At 37.1% G+C, this 14,334-nt stretch overlaps 1 protein-coding gene across 2 annotated transcripts in view; it reads right to left on the bottom strand.

Annotated features, from left to right (window-relative positions):
• Avl9 (AVL9 cell migration associated) overlaps positions 1-14,334 on the bottom strand; it is a 51,848-nt gene that overhangs the window by 17,114 nt on the left and 20,400 nt on the right. For both annotated transcript variants that reach the window (XM_063233864.1, XM_063233863.1), the window contains 4 exons: positions 13,145-13,185; positions 9,320-9,358; positions 7,133-7,202; positions 6,206-6,744 (listed from right to left, as the gene is read on the bottom strand). In XM_063233864.1, coding sequence (XP_063089934.1) covers positions 6,206-6,744; positions 7,133-7,202; positions 9,320-9,358; positions 13,145-13,185 — 689 coding nt within the window. The remainder of the gene's footprint in view (positions 1-6,205; positions 6,745-7,132; positions 7,203-9,319; positions 9,359-13,144; positions 13,186-14,334) is intronic.

The raw sequence follows: 14,334 nt of genomic DNA, 5'->3' as shown, positions 1-14,334 counted from the left end.
TTGGCCCCCAGAGAATATCCACTCGCCAGTTGGAGTGAGAATCCTTGATAAAGGTACTCTTAAGAACTGCCAGTTATTACAAAAGATTTATACTGCAAAAGTTAATAAGAGAAGTTAGCTGTTGACTGTGCTATATTTCATAACAGATTCTGTTAGCAAAGGAGTCTACCATCAACTGTGGGATTCTTGGCTAGATACAACAGCAAGCAAGAAGCACTGTATGTTTTTTAAAAAAATAAGGCTTCTACACTCAGCAGCCCTTTAATGAAGAAGGCCTTAATGAAGAAGGAAATCTGTCATATGATAGCTACGACATAGGTGAACCCAAGGGCACAGAATCATCATGAGCTGTGGGGCTAAGGAGGTGCGAAAGCACACTTAGCCTCATCCCATGTGACATGGAGAAAGTAATAGGAGTAACAGATTGGCTTTCTCTTTTCTTCCCAGTCCTGAGTCTCCCTAGGTGTTAAGGTTTATGTCTAGATGTCCCCCTAAAGCCTCATGTAATCAAGGTGTGTGGGCTTCCAGAGATGCTTAAATCTAGAGCTTGTGACTGATTCATAGTCTAATGTTGGGATTATGATTGTGAGTGCTACACAAGCACTAGGAGAGGTAGCCTGCATATAATATAAGGGCTAGAAAGAGGCTTGTTGCTTTTCCTGTTATGAACAGTTGCCCCTCTGCTATGTGCAACCGTGCCTTGCAGCTGGCTGATTATGGCCTAAAGCCTCTACAAAGTGTGACCTAAATAAACGTTTTCTCCGTTAACTTTGGACATCGGGTCTTTTGGCAATGAGAAAAGTAACTAAAACACTAGGGCAGGGAGGTCAATTCTAACAGTCACCCATGGCTTGAAGTGGAATTACAAATCTCCATCCATGTGGAAATGCAAAGGGCCAAGAGACTCTTGAAGAACATGGCAAGCTAGGAGGACTTCTCCCCAGTGACAGCACTGTATGCAACCATTCACAGATAGACAAATATACATGGAACAGCAAATGTCAGAACAGATGCCCTGCCCAGCAGCATATAGAAATCAGTTCCAGGTAGCTAAAACATGAAATGTGAAAGGCTAACTTACAATGTTTTACAAAAGTAAGAGGATGTCTTTAAGACCTGAGGTCGGGGAGGATGTTTTACTATATTTTTTGGTTTGTTTTTTGAGATAGGGTATTGCCAGGCTAGCCGGAAACTCATTACATAGCCATGAATTCACTAAGTAGCCTAAGCCGGCCTCAAACTCACAGTGATTCTCTTGCCTCAGCCACTGACTGCTGGGATTACAGGTACTGCCACCATGCCCAATCAGGGGAGAATTTTTTTAAACAAGACTCTCAAAACACTAATATAAAATTAAAAAACTGATAACTAGCAAAGATACCTAGAAGTTTGACAAAGCACTGACAAACAGGAGACAAACCAGAAGGATTAAACCAATACTATTTGAACAAATACATGAAAAGGATAACTGAAGCCAGGTGTGGATGCATGGCTATAATACCAGGTTAAGGTGGAAACAAAGGAAATTCAGGCCCAGTTGGGCAACTTAGTGACATTCTATCTCAAGATAATGAATTTTTAAAGCCTGTGGATATATGTGTAGCTCAATGCGAAAATTCTGGATTAAGACCCCAGTACCTCAAAAAAAAGTATAGGGGCTGGGGGTTTAGCTCAGCAGCATAAGCGCCTGCCTTGAAAGCAGGCAGTCGTGAGTTCGATCCCTGGTACCGATAAAAAGGAAAGAGACCAAAAAAAAAAAAAAAGTATAACGAGTATATAAAAAAGTTGTAGAAATTTCACTAAAAAATACAAAATAAGAGTCGTAAGATATCACCAGATTGGCTAAAAATTACTGTTTGACAATATGAAGTATTGGTAGGAACATGGAACCATGAGAACTGCTATAGACTGCTGATGGGAATGGAAACTGTTACAACCACTTTGGAAATAGGCTGGAATTATGTAAGGCTAAAGATTTTCATTTCCTATGACAACTCTCCTTGAAGTACTGACTTCCAGAAAAACACTTGCATTTGTATAGCAAGATTCCTAAACAGGAATTTCATAGCAATATTAAAGTAGCCAGAAACCCATTCACAGTAGAACTGATGAAATACAGAACTGTTATAAGATACAAAACTCAAGTAAAACAATATACAATTTCATGCAGAAATACAGAAGCTGGGTGTGGTAGTGCACACCTTTTGTAAATTCAGCATTCTGGGAAGCTGAGGAAGGAGGATCACAAGTTTGTGGTATTTTTCTTTCTTTCTTTCTTTGAGACAGTTCAAGCTAGTCTTGAATTCACTTTGTCACCTTGAACTCCCAGTGATCCTCATGCCTCAGCCTTTTAAGTGCTGGGATTATAGGTTTGTCCCTCCATGCTTGACTTTGGGGAACGGTAAGTTTGAGGTCAGTCTGGGAAACTTAGTGAGATCTTGTCTGAAAATAAAATACAGGGTGGATATGTAGTCCAGGGGAATGGCCTTGGGTTCAGTTCCCAGTATGGAGAGGAACCCGAAGAGATAAACAATGCTGAGAGAAAAAATATGGTTCCATGTAAATAAAATTTATAGGCACGTACTCCTGTCATTTTAGCTAGTTAATCAAGTTATCTGAAGGTTCTCTAAATTTGAAAATAGCAATTTTAAGCAAGTAAATCAAGTATTATTTAGAAGCAATACTTACATGAGAGGCAGATAAATAGTATTTCCAAATGTGTATATTTTCATAAATTTGCAGTTCTAGCAAAGAAGTTATAGATAAACTAAAACTAAACTGAAACTTAAAAGAATTTTAAGTGTTATATTTGGTAAAGAAAAATGTGTATTTTTAAGAAGTATTAGCTATATACAATTTAAAAAACTTAACAAATGGCTTTTTGAAAAAGTTTAGACTCAGAACTTGGGCTGGGGATTTAGCTCAGCGGCATAAGCGCCTGCCTTGCAAGCAGGCAGTCGTGAGTTCGATCCCTGGTACCGATAAAAAGGAAAAAGCCAAAAAAAAAAAAAAAAGAAAAAAAAAAAAAGAAACAGACTCAGAACTTATAAAGTATCTGTTCCTTACACACACACACACAACACACACACACACACAGATTGAGATGATAAGCTTACTTAAAAATTGTTTTTCATGATAAGTAGTAACTGAAAGAAGTTCTAATTGAGTTTCATTTGTGGTAACTCAAGTGATTTTACTAAATGCTGACTATTACCTCATAGCTCTAAGTAGAAGGAGACTATAAGCAGGAATCACAAGTTTGTGGTATTTCTCTTTTTTCTTTGAGACAGTTCAGGCTGGCCAACTGCTTTGCTCAGTGCACCAATTCCAGAACACTTCTGAGAGGGAGGCATTAGATTTAGATTTGGAGAAATGAAGGAAGCTACTCTATCTTCCTCTGTCCTGCTCCATATCCCCTCTCGGCCACAGTGTCTCTCTGGTTACGCAGTGGCAGAGCAGGACAGTATAAACATTACCATATGTCCATTTCTTAGTTCTCATTCTGATCTCCACCATTCCCTTCCCATGGCACACAGAGGCTGCAGTCCAGCCTCCTGCTCCTCTCATCCCAGTTCTTCTATCTACTTCCTGACTGTGCTCAGCACCACCGGCATGTACATGGGAAACCGGACTTTGAGCTGACATGAGAGGTGTCCTTCCTCAGGCATGGTCAAAGACCAAGGGAAGCAAGCCAGACAGCTGATGCTGAGGCAGGTGGATCGCCATGAGTTCAAGGCCAGCCTGAACTACACAATGAGACTATGTTTAAAAAAAACCAAAAACAAACAACAACAAAAATAAAAACAAAACACACACATACACACAAAGAAACAAAATTAACAGACCAATATGCTTTGTAAGTACAGATGCAAAAATCCTTAATAAAATACCTGCAAACCAAATTAAAAAACACATTAAAAAGATCATACATCAAGTTGGTTTCACTGTAGGGATGCAAGGATGGTTCAACATACACAGATCAATAAATGTAAGGCATCACATGGGAGTCCAAGGTAATAAGCACACGAGCCTCTCAACTGATCCGGAATATACTTTCGACAAAATTCAACACCCCTACATGATAAAACCCCAGAAGAAACTAGGTATGGAAGGATCATACCTCGAATAAATAAAAGCACATTACAAACCCAGAGCCAACGTTATACTAAATGGGGAAAACAAAGCATTTCCTCTAAAATCAGTATTGGGACAAGGATGTCCACTCTTAAGACTTCTATTCAAAATAGTTCCTGAGCTTTTAGCCAGAGTAAATAGGCAAGAAAAAAACAAAGGAATATAAATAGGAAAAGAAGAAGTTAAATTATTCTTGCTTGCAGCTGATATGATCCTACACTTAGAAGACCCTAAGGATTCTATCAATAGGCTTTTAGACCTGATAAATAAATTCAGGAAATTTAAGAATCAACTTTAAAAATCAACAGCTTTTATATATACCAATGATGAATTAGCAGAGACAGAAATCAGGAAAGAAATTCTATTCACAATATAATCAAAACAAACGTATACCTAAGGACCAACCTAACCAACAAAGTGAAAGACATCCAGGTGAAAACTATGGAACACTGGGGAGAGAAACTAAAGACAAGACTTCCAAGGTTCACAGCACAACACATGTAGACCAATGCAACAGAATAGAGGATACAGAAAGAACTTCATGCAACTATGGACAGCTAATTCTTGACAAAGAAGCCAAAATACACACTGGAGAAAAGATAGCCTCTTTAACAAAGGGTGTTAGGAAAACTGGATATCCTAATGTAGAAGACTGAAACTAGATCCCTATCTTTCATCTTTTACAAAAATCCATTCAAAAAGGATCAAAGAATTAAAGTGTAAGACCTGAAACTTTGAAACCACCAGACAAAAACATAAGGCTATCAATCACTTGATCTCACAAGCATAAGTAAAAAGACTTCCTGTGTAGCATGCTAGTAACATAGGAAACAATAGCAAGAATTTAAAACATGAGGTCAGGTCAAATTACCTTCAGCAAAGGAAACAACAGAGTGAACAAACAACCTACAGACAGCAAGCAAATCTCTGACAGCTTCTCTTCTGACAGGATTAATATGCAGAATATATAAAACACTCAAAGGTTAATATCAAATATCCCAATCAACAATTGGGCAAATGAAGTGAACACTTACCAAAAGTAGTACTCATAGAATATGCAAATCAAAACTATAGTGAAGCCTGGAATGCATGAGGTCGAGTTTGATTCCCAGTACCAAAAAACAAGAACAAAAACAAACCTACAGTTAAATCTCATCTCACCACAGTCAGAGTGGCTGTCATCAAGAATATAAACAGTGCTGGTGAGGACGTGAAGGAAAGGAACCTTTCCTTCTACACTGCTGGGGAGAAAGCAAATTAGTGCAGCCACAAAGAAATCATTATAGAGGTTCCTCAAAAAAACTATAAATAGAACTACTATTCATCCTTGGTACCTACCTGAAGGAATTAAAGTCAACTTATACATAGGGATACCTTGCATAGCTATGTTTATTGTGACATACATGGCTATCATAGCAGCCTAGAGACAGCCAAGTGCCATCAACAGATGAATGGTGAAATGTGGTTTAGATACATAATGGGATAGTCATGAAGAAAATTTGTAGGAAAAAGGATGGAACTGAAGACCATCATCTTAAATGAAATAAGACAGACTCTGCCAACTACTGCATATTTCCCTAATATGTGGAGTTAAGAAAAAAACTGCAAGTAGGGGGGAAAAAGAAAGCTTGCTTTTCTTCTTTTTGGTATATGTGCTGTTGAAGTGAGTACTTTTCTCTTTTTTGACACAGGTTCTTGTTATGTTACCTAGGCTGAGCTTGAATTCCTGAGCTCAAGCAATTCTCCTTCTTCAGCCTCCAGAGTAGCTAGGGATATGTTACATCTGCAGTATTTTAATATATATTTATTAACTGCTATCAAGACTATCTGGATTTCCTCAATTCATTTTTTCCAAGAGAAATCTGAGTAATTAAAAACAGACCCAACAGAGTGTTGCTGACTTCATATAAACTAAATTTCAAAACTCTTTCCACTCAAAGCCCTCAGCATTACTTCCATATAGTTTTGTATTACCATCACAGATGTCACACCACTATACATTTAATTTTAAAAATGTGTTCAACACGCAAAGTTAAATTCCAAGTTCTCAATAAAAGACATAACATTTTACCTTTGTGAAGATGGCCAGGGGCATGCCATACTGGTCCTCTTCTAAACCTGAAATGAGTCCTGGTATCAGTACCACCTGTCCTGTGTTGGCTTGAGGTTGTACAGTAATTGGAGGGCTGTCTGAGGGCACAGAGTCTTTTAGAAATAAGTTCGTCTGATCTGACCCCACCTGTTGTTCCCTTTCTTTTGAGTTGGGATCTTCTAAGATACTAGGGTCCAAGGTTTCCCAGTCACTTTCTGAAGACTCTGGAGATGGACGAGATGGAGGTTTCAAATATTGAGTGGTATCAAGTTCTTGTCTTTTGCTGCAATCATCTTCTCTGTGGAGCAAAGGTTTTCCAGTCTTGATGGCAGTATCCCCTCCATGGTTTTCTACCATGACTTTCTTGACAGTCCCTGGACTAGCCTTTGAAAAATCAACAGCAACCCCAGAAAGAGAAGTATGTGTTGGGTGATTACTGTCCAGAAGCCCAGCATCTTCAGACATACTTTTGCGAGGTCTGTATTGAGAACAGTCACGGAGACCATGTTCAATCATGCCTGAAACACACAGTATTGGAGAGTGGCCTGTCTTACGACAATACAGAAAAAATTAAGAGCTGTATGCTCTGCTTTACATAGTGCAACTCTCTTGTAAAAAAATTTTTTTTGGTACTAAAGATCGAACTTACGACCTTGCACTTGCCAGGCAGGTACCTGTGTCACTGAGCTAAATCCCTGGCCTATAAAAACTTTTAAAAGCACACATTGCAGTAAAATTTAAAGAATACTTAGGCAAAAGAGAAAAATCTACTGCCAAAAGGAAAATGTCATATTACAATAGAAAATGTTGACCTTAATGAGTTCATCCTTGGATACTGCTACTACTGCAAATATAAATTCCAGTAAAGTTAAATAAAAGAACAAAGAAATATTGCTCTTCTCTTACCTGGAAAAAGGGATAACACAGTCATCAGTGCACCCACCAATTTATTCACTGGAGAAATATAAAAAAGAACCTGAAATAGATTCAATCAAAACTAAATCAGAAAATCTATGAGAACTTAATGTCAAAAGAAAAATTTTTAAAAAAGGAGGCTCTTTGTGGAAGAATAACAGTTAATCAATGTACAAATAATAGAAAATGGCCAATGGTCACTAAGACTGAAAGACTGTTGGGCCTATTAAATTGGTAACCACCACCTCAAACAAACGCTCAAACTGCATCACCAAAAAGTAGCACAAATAGTTATGAGCTTTCTGATGTCATATCCTGAGGATACATCATCATCTTTAGCATTCTTGCTAAAGTTTAATCTTAACTAGCCATAAGAAAACAACCATACAGCTCTAATCCTGTACTACGACTGTAGATTCTTTAAAAAACTGTCACTATTTGCTGAGCATGCTGGTGCACTCTGGGAGGCAGAGGCACGAGGATCCCAAATTCAGGGCTGGTCTATGCAACTTAGTGAGACTACCTCAAAATAAAAAATAAAAATGGGCTGGGGATACAGCTCCACTACAAAGCAACCCCAGTAGCCCCAGTAACCACACACACACACACACACACACACGTGCAAGTACATATGTAAGTGTGTAAGTACATATGCATACAAAGTGCCAATGCTACTAAATACAAAAAGAAATGAACAAACGAGAAGGAAAAGTACGAAGTGGTTAAAGTATCTGAATTTAGAGGGAGAATACCTGATCCCTGGCTGGATCCCAGACTGAAAACAACAGTCAGCTACAGATTTATTTCTGACATAGTAGAAAACCTCAAAAGTTATGTAATCTTTTTAATAATGATATGGGTAGAAAATGTAGCCTCTTACCTATTTTCTAAACCTGTAATTTTTAATGGGACACATATTACTAATACATCCTACTAATGGTAGGATGTATACATATCTTTATTACTTAGAATTATATACAACATATAAAACAAACCATTATTTAACTATTAATATATAATTTCTTATTAAAAGTTATGATGTGATGGATTTTTTTGTTGTTGTTTTTGAGACAGGGTCTTGCTATGTAGTTTAGGCTGGTCCTGAACTCACTATGTAGTCCAGGCTGGCCTTGAACTCATGGTGACCCTCCTGCTTCACAGGTGTCACCAGCATGCCCCCCTACCTTACTGGACAGAGTTTTGTGTCTAAAACTTAATTATGGAAAAGAATTCCTTAAGTGGAAAATCACTGGGCTAAAGCGGTATTTTTAAGGTAATGAACCACAGTGGACACGGTACACAGTTCATTCCCTAACATCTTTCCCACTGAACACAGTAAGATGGCATATAAAACTGGCCTTGTATACCAGGATGGCTCCTGAGTAGTCTAAACCAGAGGTCAGCAAAATTTTCCTATGAACAGCGAGTTAGGAAATATTTTGTTTTGCAGATCACAGGGTCTCTGTTACAAATACTCAATACTGTCCTATGGAGTAAAAGCAATCAAGAAGAGTAAAGGAACGGGTGTGATTATTTTCCATAAAACTTTACTTACAGAAATAAGCAGTGGACCAGATTTGGCTATAAGGCCTATCCTGAGGTCTACACTAATCATGGTACATCTTACATCTCTGAATTATAGAGAGGGCTGGAACCAATCAGTAGAGGCATATCTCTGACAACAATTTACCATTCAGGATTAGCCTGATAGGCCTAAGTGGAAGAACTGATGTGAATGGTTTGGGAAGAGGTGTTATCTCTGTCACCAGTTATGAGTGAGGAAGTAAACAGCCCAATTACTGTGGCCTTTCCTTCACTACAAGTGAAACCAGGCTCTGGATAATGCTAGCAATGTGGACTATACAAGATGGAAGAGCTGAGTACACAGGTCAGCCAACCCCAAACATTTCCTTTTTATTGAAATTAATTTTAAATTGGGTTTTCTATTGCCCACTATGAAGACTATCTTGATAACAAAATGAACTATCAAACTGCCTTGAGAAAGAACACACGGATTTACATTTCTAAAGCAGTGAAAGAGTATGTGTTTTAGCTCACAGTTTGAAAGGCAAGAAAACATCTAAATACTTTATCACTGATTCCCACTTCATCATGTAATTATGAAAAAAATGTCAATAAAAAATAATCTATTCTTCCTTCTACCCCTTTATGTCTCACCTTTTTTTCCAAGAGAATTAATTTAAACAGGATTAAAACCTGCAAAAACAAAGAACACTGTATTAAAATGAGAAACCCAAGTTTATTATTTGCTGTTTCCCATCCTCAAATATAATTATGTATTGTTTGAGAATTACAGCATTTAAAAAATACAGAAAAACATAAACATACTAAGATAGTAAACGTTACTTGTGTTCTTGAAAAATTGTGTCAGTTAAATCTAATTGAAATTATCTTTTTTGGAGGATGGTTCTATTTAACTTGAAATATTTGTAGATGTTCAGTGGAGATAATCAATAATATCTAGTGCAGTAGTGGAGAATCTACGGCATTCATGCCGCAGTAGGCATGCAGGGCTCTCTCTGTTGCACGTGAGCTAAGTGCTCCAGCATCAAAGCATCTGCTAACAGCACACACAGATGCTATATGCACGCTTGGAAAGTAGCAGTGGTATTAGGTAATGAAGTCACAAGCCATGGCTTACTAGTCACAACTTGCCTGAGTTTTTGCATGGATGGTCAGTGCACTCACAAGGATACATATATTTCCTTGCACTGGATGTTTTAATACATTTGTTTTCATTACAAGATTTTAGCTTTTCTTCTTATGAAAATTGAAATTTAATATTTAAGATTTAGCAAAGAGATACTCTTAAGTAAGCAACTGAGATTTTTAATTTTGTGCTGTCCCTTGGCATATTTGAATCTGTAGCATCAGATTAGGCTGTCTGCGAAGAACTTATCAAAATAAGAACAGGGATGGAATACACATATATATATTTGCTTGGATTGTCTGTCATTTTAGCACAGACCTCCCACAAGGCAGGAAATATACTCAGATGCCTTTTACAGAATAGATCAAAAGCTGGTGGTCAAAAGCAAATTCAAGAGGAACCCCAGCTGACAATGATTGCCATACATTGATTCAAGGAATATCCAACTCTTTAGTGTTTACTAACAGTTGGCTGTTTTTGACATAGGGATAGATTTGTATTGGGTGGTTCATCTTAAAAATTTTGTGTGTTTTTGTAGACTCCAAGTCTTGATCACCAAAACAAGACTACAATGCAAAAAGCAAAACTGAAAACACATAGTGGAGGATCATTCCAAGAGGCCTTTACAGAGTCATTTGGAGTGATGGAACACAAGGGGAATGCGTTATGTATTCTGTGCAGTCACAGTGTTGCATGTTGCACCTCAAGTGTCAAACAGCACATTTGATATCAATCACAAAAGAGTTGCCCAACATGGTGAAACTGAGAAGGAAACTTGAAGGGATATTGAGAAACATCATTTGAGTATCTTAGTTTTTGCAACTATCTTCCTAAAGCAAATCATCTGATAGCTGCCAACTTTTAAATTTTGCTGTACATAGCAAAACATGGTAAGCCACGCTCTGATGGTGATTTTATCAAAATGGTCGTGTAGTCTGGGAGTAATTTCCTTTTTCATGACTTCTCAAACAGGATAAAATTACACAACGCCATCTCTGAGATACCACTTAGCAGAAACACTGTTAAAAATCCAGTCTTACGAATGACTAGTGATATTAATCAGCTGCTCACCACTGACTTACAAAAGGCAGTCTGTTACTCCATGTGTTTGGTTGAAAGCATAGATATAAACAATAACACAAGCCTAGCAGTAATCTTGCTTTATGTTATTGGTAATATTATGATAGAAAAACTGGTAAAACTGGTGTCTTTGCCTGGAAGAACACAAGGGGTAGATATCTACAATGCAGTGACAGAGAATTTTTTTGTCACAAGACGTAAGACCAGAAAAAGTGATTTAAATTACTAGTGATAGAGCATCTGGCATGGTAGTGGGGGCAACATCTGGTGTCATATATTCTTAAACAAGCAAAACATTTGCACATTCATTTTGATTATATTATACATCAAGAGGCTCTCTGTGCTAGGGAAAGCAGCAGAAAATTAGATGTTACCCTAATGGTGTCACAAAAGTGGTGATTTACATCATGGTTTGTGCTCTTAACTTTCAAGAGTTTCAAGTACTTCCCGATGAGGAATAGGCACACTATAATGCTTTACTTATGTACAATAATGCCTGGTGACTAAGCAGAAGATGAATTCAAGAGAGATTTGTAGCTTCCTTGGATGAAATTAGGCTATTTATGAATGAAAAAGTACAAGAATATTCACAGCTTAACGACCTGGCCTAAAAGCCTCATGTTTTTTTTACAGATTTTATACTACATTTCAATGTACTGAAGAAAAAAACTATGAGATATAGGGAAAACAGCAAAAAAGATGTTTTGTGCCAGGGATATAGCTCAGTTACACAATCGCCTACCTGGCAAGCACAAGGTCATGAGTTTGATCCCCAGTACAAAAAAAAAAAAAAAAAAGAAAAAAAAGACACAATGTTTTGTGATATCAAAACATTTTAGGGAAATCTGTAAACAATCTTACAAACCATCAAATATATAAGGAATTTTCTAGTACTATAACGGTTGCAAAGGACAATTTTAATAATAGATTTTTATAGTTCTGTGATTTGGAGACAACCCTCTATTATTTTTCCAGATAAAAGCCAAATTTAAAGAACTTGATTTGTCCCACTTACAATGGTTAAGAGTTTGGAAATCTTGCCAGGTGCAACAGTGCATGTCTGTGGAAGACATGCACCCCAGTATGTGGAAGGCTGAGGCAGGAGGACTGCCATTAGTTCAAGGGCAGCCTAGGCTACAGGGAGCTCCTGGCCAGCTTGAACTACACAGAAAGATCCTGTCACAACAAACAAACAAACAGAAAAAGGAAAAGAAAGATTTTGAAGTCTGTAAATGGAGTTAATTGATTATTTTAAGAAGGCTCTATCTGGAAAAACAAATTCTATGACCTGCATGCAACACTTGAGAATATAAAGAACCCAGAATATAAAGGGATGACAAAGCACAGCACAGTCTGAAAATGAAATCTTTAAAGTATGGAATTATCTGGCAAATAATTTTTAGTCAATGAAAGCACTTAAGATTGCTTTTCTTACTTTGTTTGGATCATTTTATGCTTGTGAGCAGCTGTGTTTAGCTTTGAATTATATCAAATCTCCTACAGACTAGAAACAGACTAACAGATGACTCGAGTGCCAGATATGTTGCTCTCAAATTAACAAAGTATGAGCCAAGATTTGACAAATTATCAGCATGCATACAACAGCAAAAATCATACTAACTGTGCAAAAACATGCTGAATTTAAACATCCACTTTTCAATGAAAAGCTGCTTGTATCACTGAAAGTTCTGTTATTGTGTTTGTCTTTTAAGACAAAAGATGAGTTTTTTTTCTAAACTAAAACTTCAGTATTCGGGTTTAATTGCTGTATTGACTGACACTTTGCGATAAGTGGGTTTGGGGTTGCAGTTTGGTACTTGGTCTCTAAATGGTTTGCCATTACTGGTCTATTATGACCCAGTAAAAACACAGTTTAACAAGATAAATCACAATCCCCAGCACCAAAACCAAACCAGACCAAAAAATACAGATCAGAGAATAAGGACGTGTATTTTATTGGAAAATATTCTCTTCTTAGGGCAGCATAAAAATATTTTGAAACATTAGAGCACATTTCTTTTTCTCTAACCTCTTGATAGCTAAAATGACAAAGACTTCAGAAAACAAAATCCTACCCCCACAGAGTAAACAGTATTTGTAAATGTAATATACTTCTTTTATAAGTTTTGTGATACAAGAATGCCTGACACCTTTGCATAATTATGAAATCAAGCATAATCTGCAACTGATGTAGTTATTAGATCTGACAGTAAAAGGAATACATTAAGAAGTATCTCACTGAGGTATCATACCTTGTGTCGAAAATGAAGGACAAGATCTCGAGGAGACAAACCTACAATGTGAACAAAAAAAGCTAATCTGTGACTATAATCTACTATTTTTGTTGAAAGTTGGGGTTTGTAAAAAAAGAAAATCTGCAAATACTCAAACATTTATTTAGTATTTGATCAAACACACATATGCTCAGAAATAGTGCTGTCCAACAGAACTTTCTGCAAATCCTTGCAGATGCAAATGTTTATGCCTGTCCTGTGTAGCTGAAATGTGGCCAAATGTGACCCACAACTTTTAAACTGTATTTAATTTTTATTAATTTCTTTTTATTTAAAATTTTTGTCAGTCTATGTTTGCAGTACATGATTACATTCATCACTGGGAGTTGGTACATGCATATAACACATCTCAATTCTTTTTGCCGTTTCCTCATCTTCCCCATTAAATTCAATATAAATGCAGACAACTATAAACTGCTAGTAGTTACTGTTGGGACATTACAGATCTAACATCCTCCTCCAGTCTACAAATATAACTCTAGAAGTCAATCATTTAAGCATGGTTTTGGTCACTGCAACTCATTTCCCAGTCATCTGCCTCAAACATCAAAGTACAAGAGCAAATAATTTAGAGGAAATCATGCCCTTAGAATTGACGCTAACTAGCTTGCATTACACACATGATTGCAATTGTAAACTACCACCATCTGGCTATTTCACACTGGAATAGGAACTGAGGGGGTAGAAATCAATGAGTGATTACAATTTTATTATGAAGATGATTTATTTTATTATGAAGATGACTCTGAGTTCCTTAGATACCAAAGGATATTCTGGGTTGTCAAGATAGTATAAATTATTTTGAAAAATCTTAGAAAGTAACTGAGTTCGCTTTTTCTTCTCTTTCCCCTTTTACATAGGGAATTGAGCTGGTCAGCATTAAAGTAAGGAAGAGAGGTTCAGGGATATAGCTCAGCAGCACAGCACCTGCCTGGCAAGCATGAGATTGTGAGTTTGATTCCCAGTGCTGGAGGGGAAGAAAAAAAAAAAAGGGAAGAGAGTAAGCTTCCATTACTATTTTACTATTCTGAAAAAGCAGAAATTTTACCTTCCACAATAGTATTAGTGAAAGTTGCCACGTATGTCATCACAGCCTTTCTTGGTATAAACATAGCTAGAGGATCTTTAAAGAACACCAGCACTGACTA

This window comes from Cavia porcellus, unplaced genomic scaffold, assembly GCF_034190915.1.
Source record: "Cavia porcellus strain 051 isolate PalLab524CR breed Dunkin Hartley unplaced genomic scaffold, mCavPor4.1 scaffold_23, whole genome shotgun sequence".
Lineage (NCBI taxonomy): Eukaryota > Metazoa > Chordata > Mammalia > Rodentia > Caviidae > Cavia > Cavia porcellus.
Note: the sequence above shows the minus strand (reverse complement) of the source record. Positions and strands in the feature narration are given on the sequence as shown.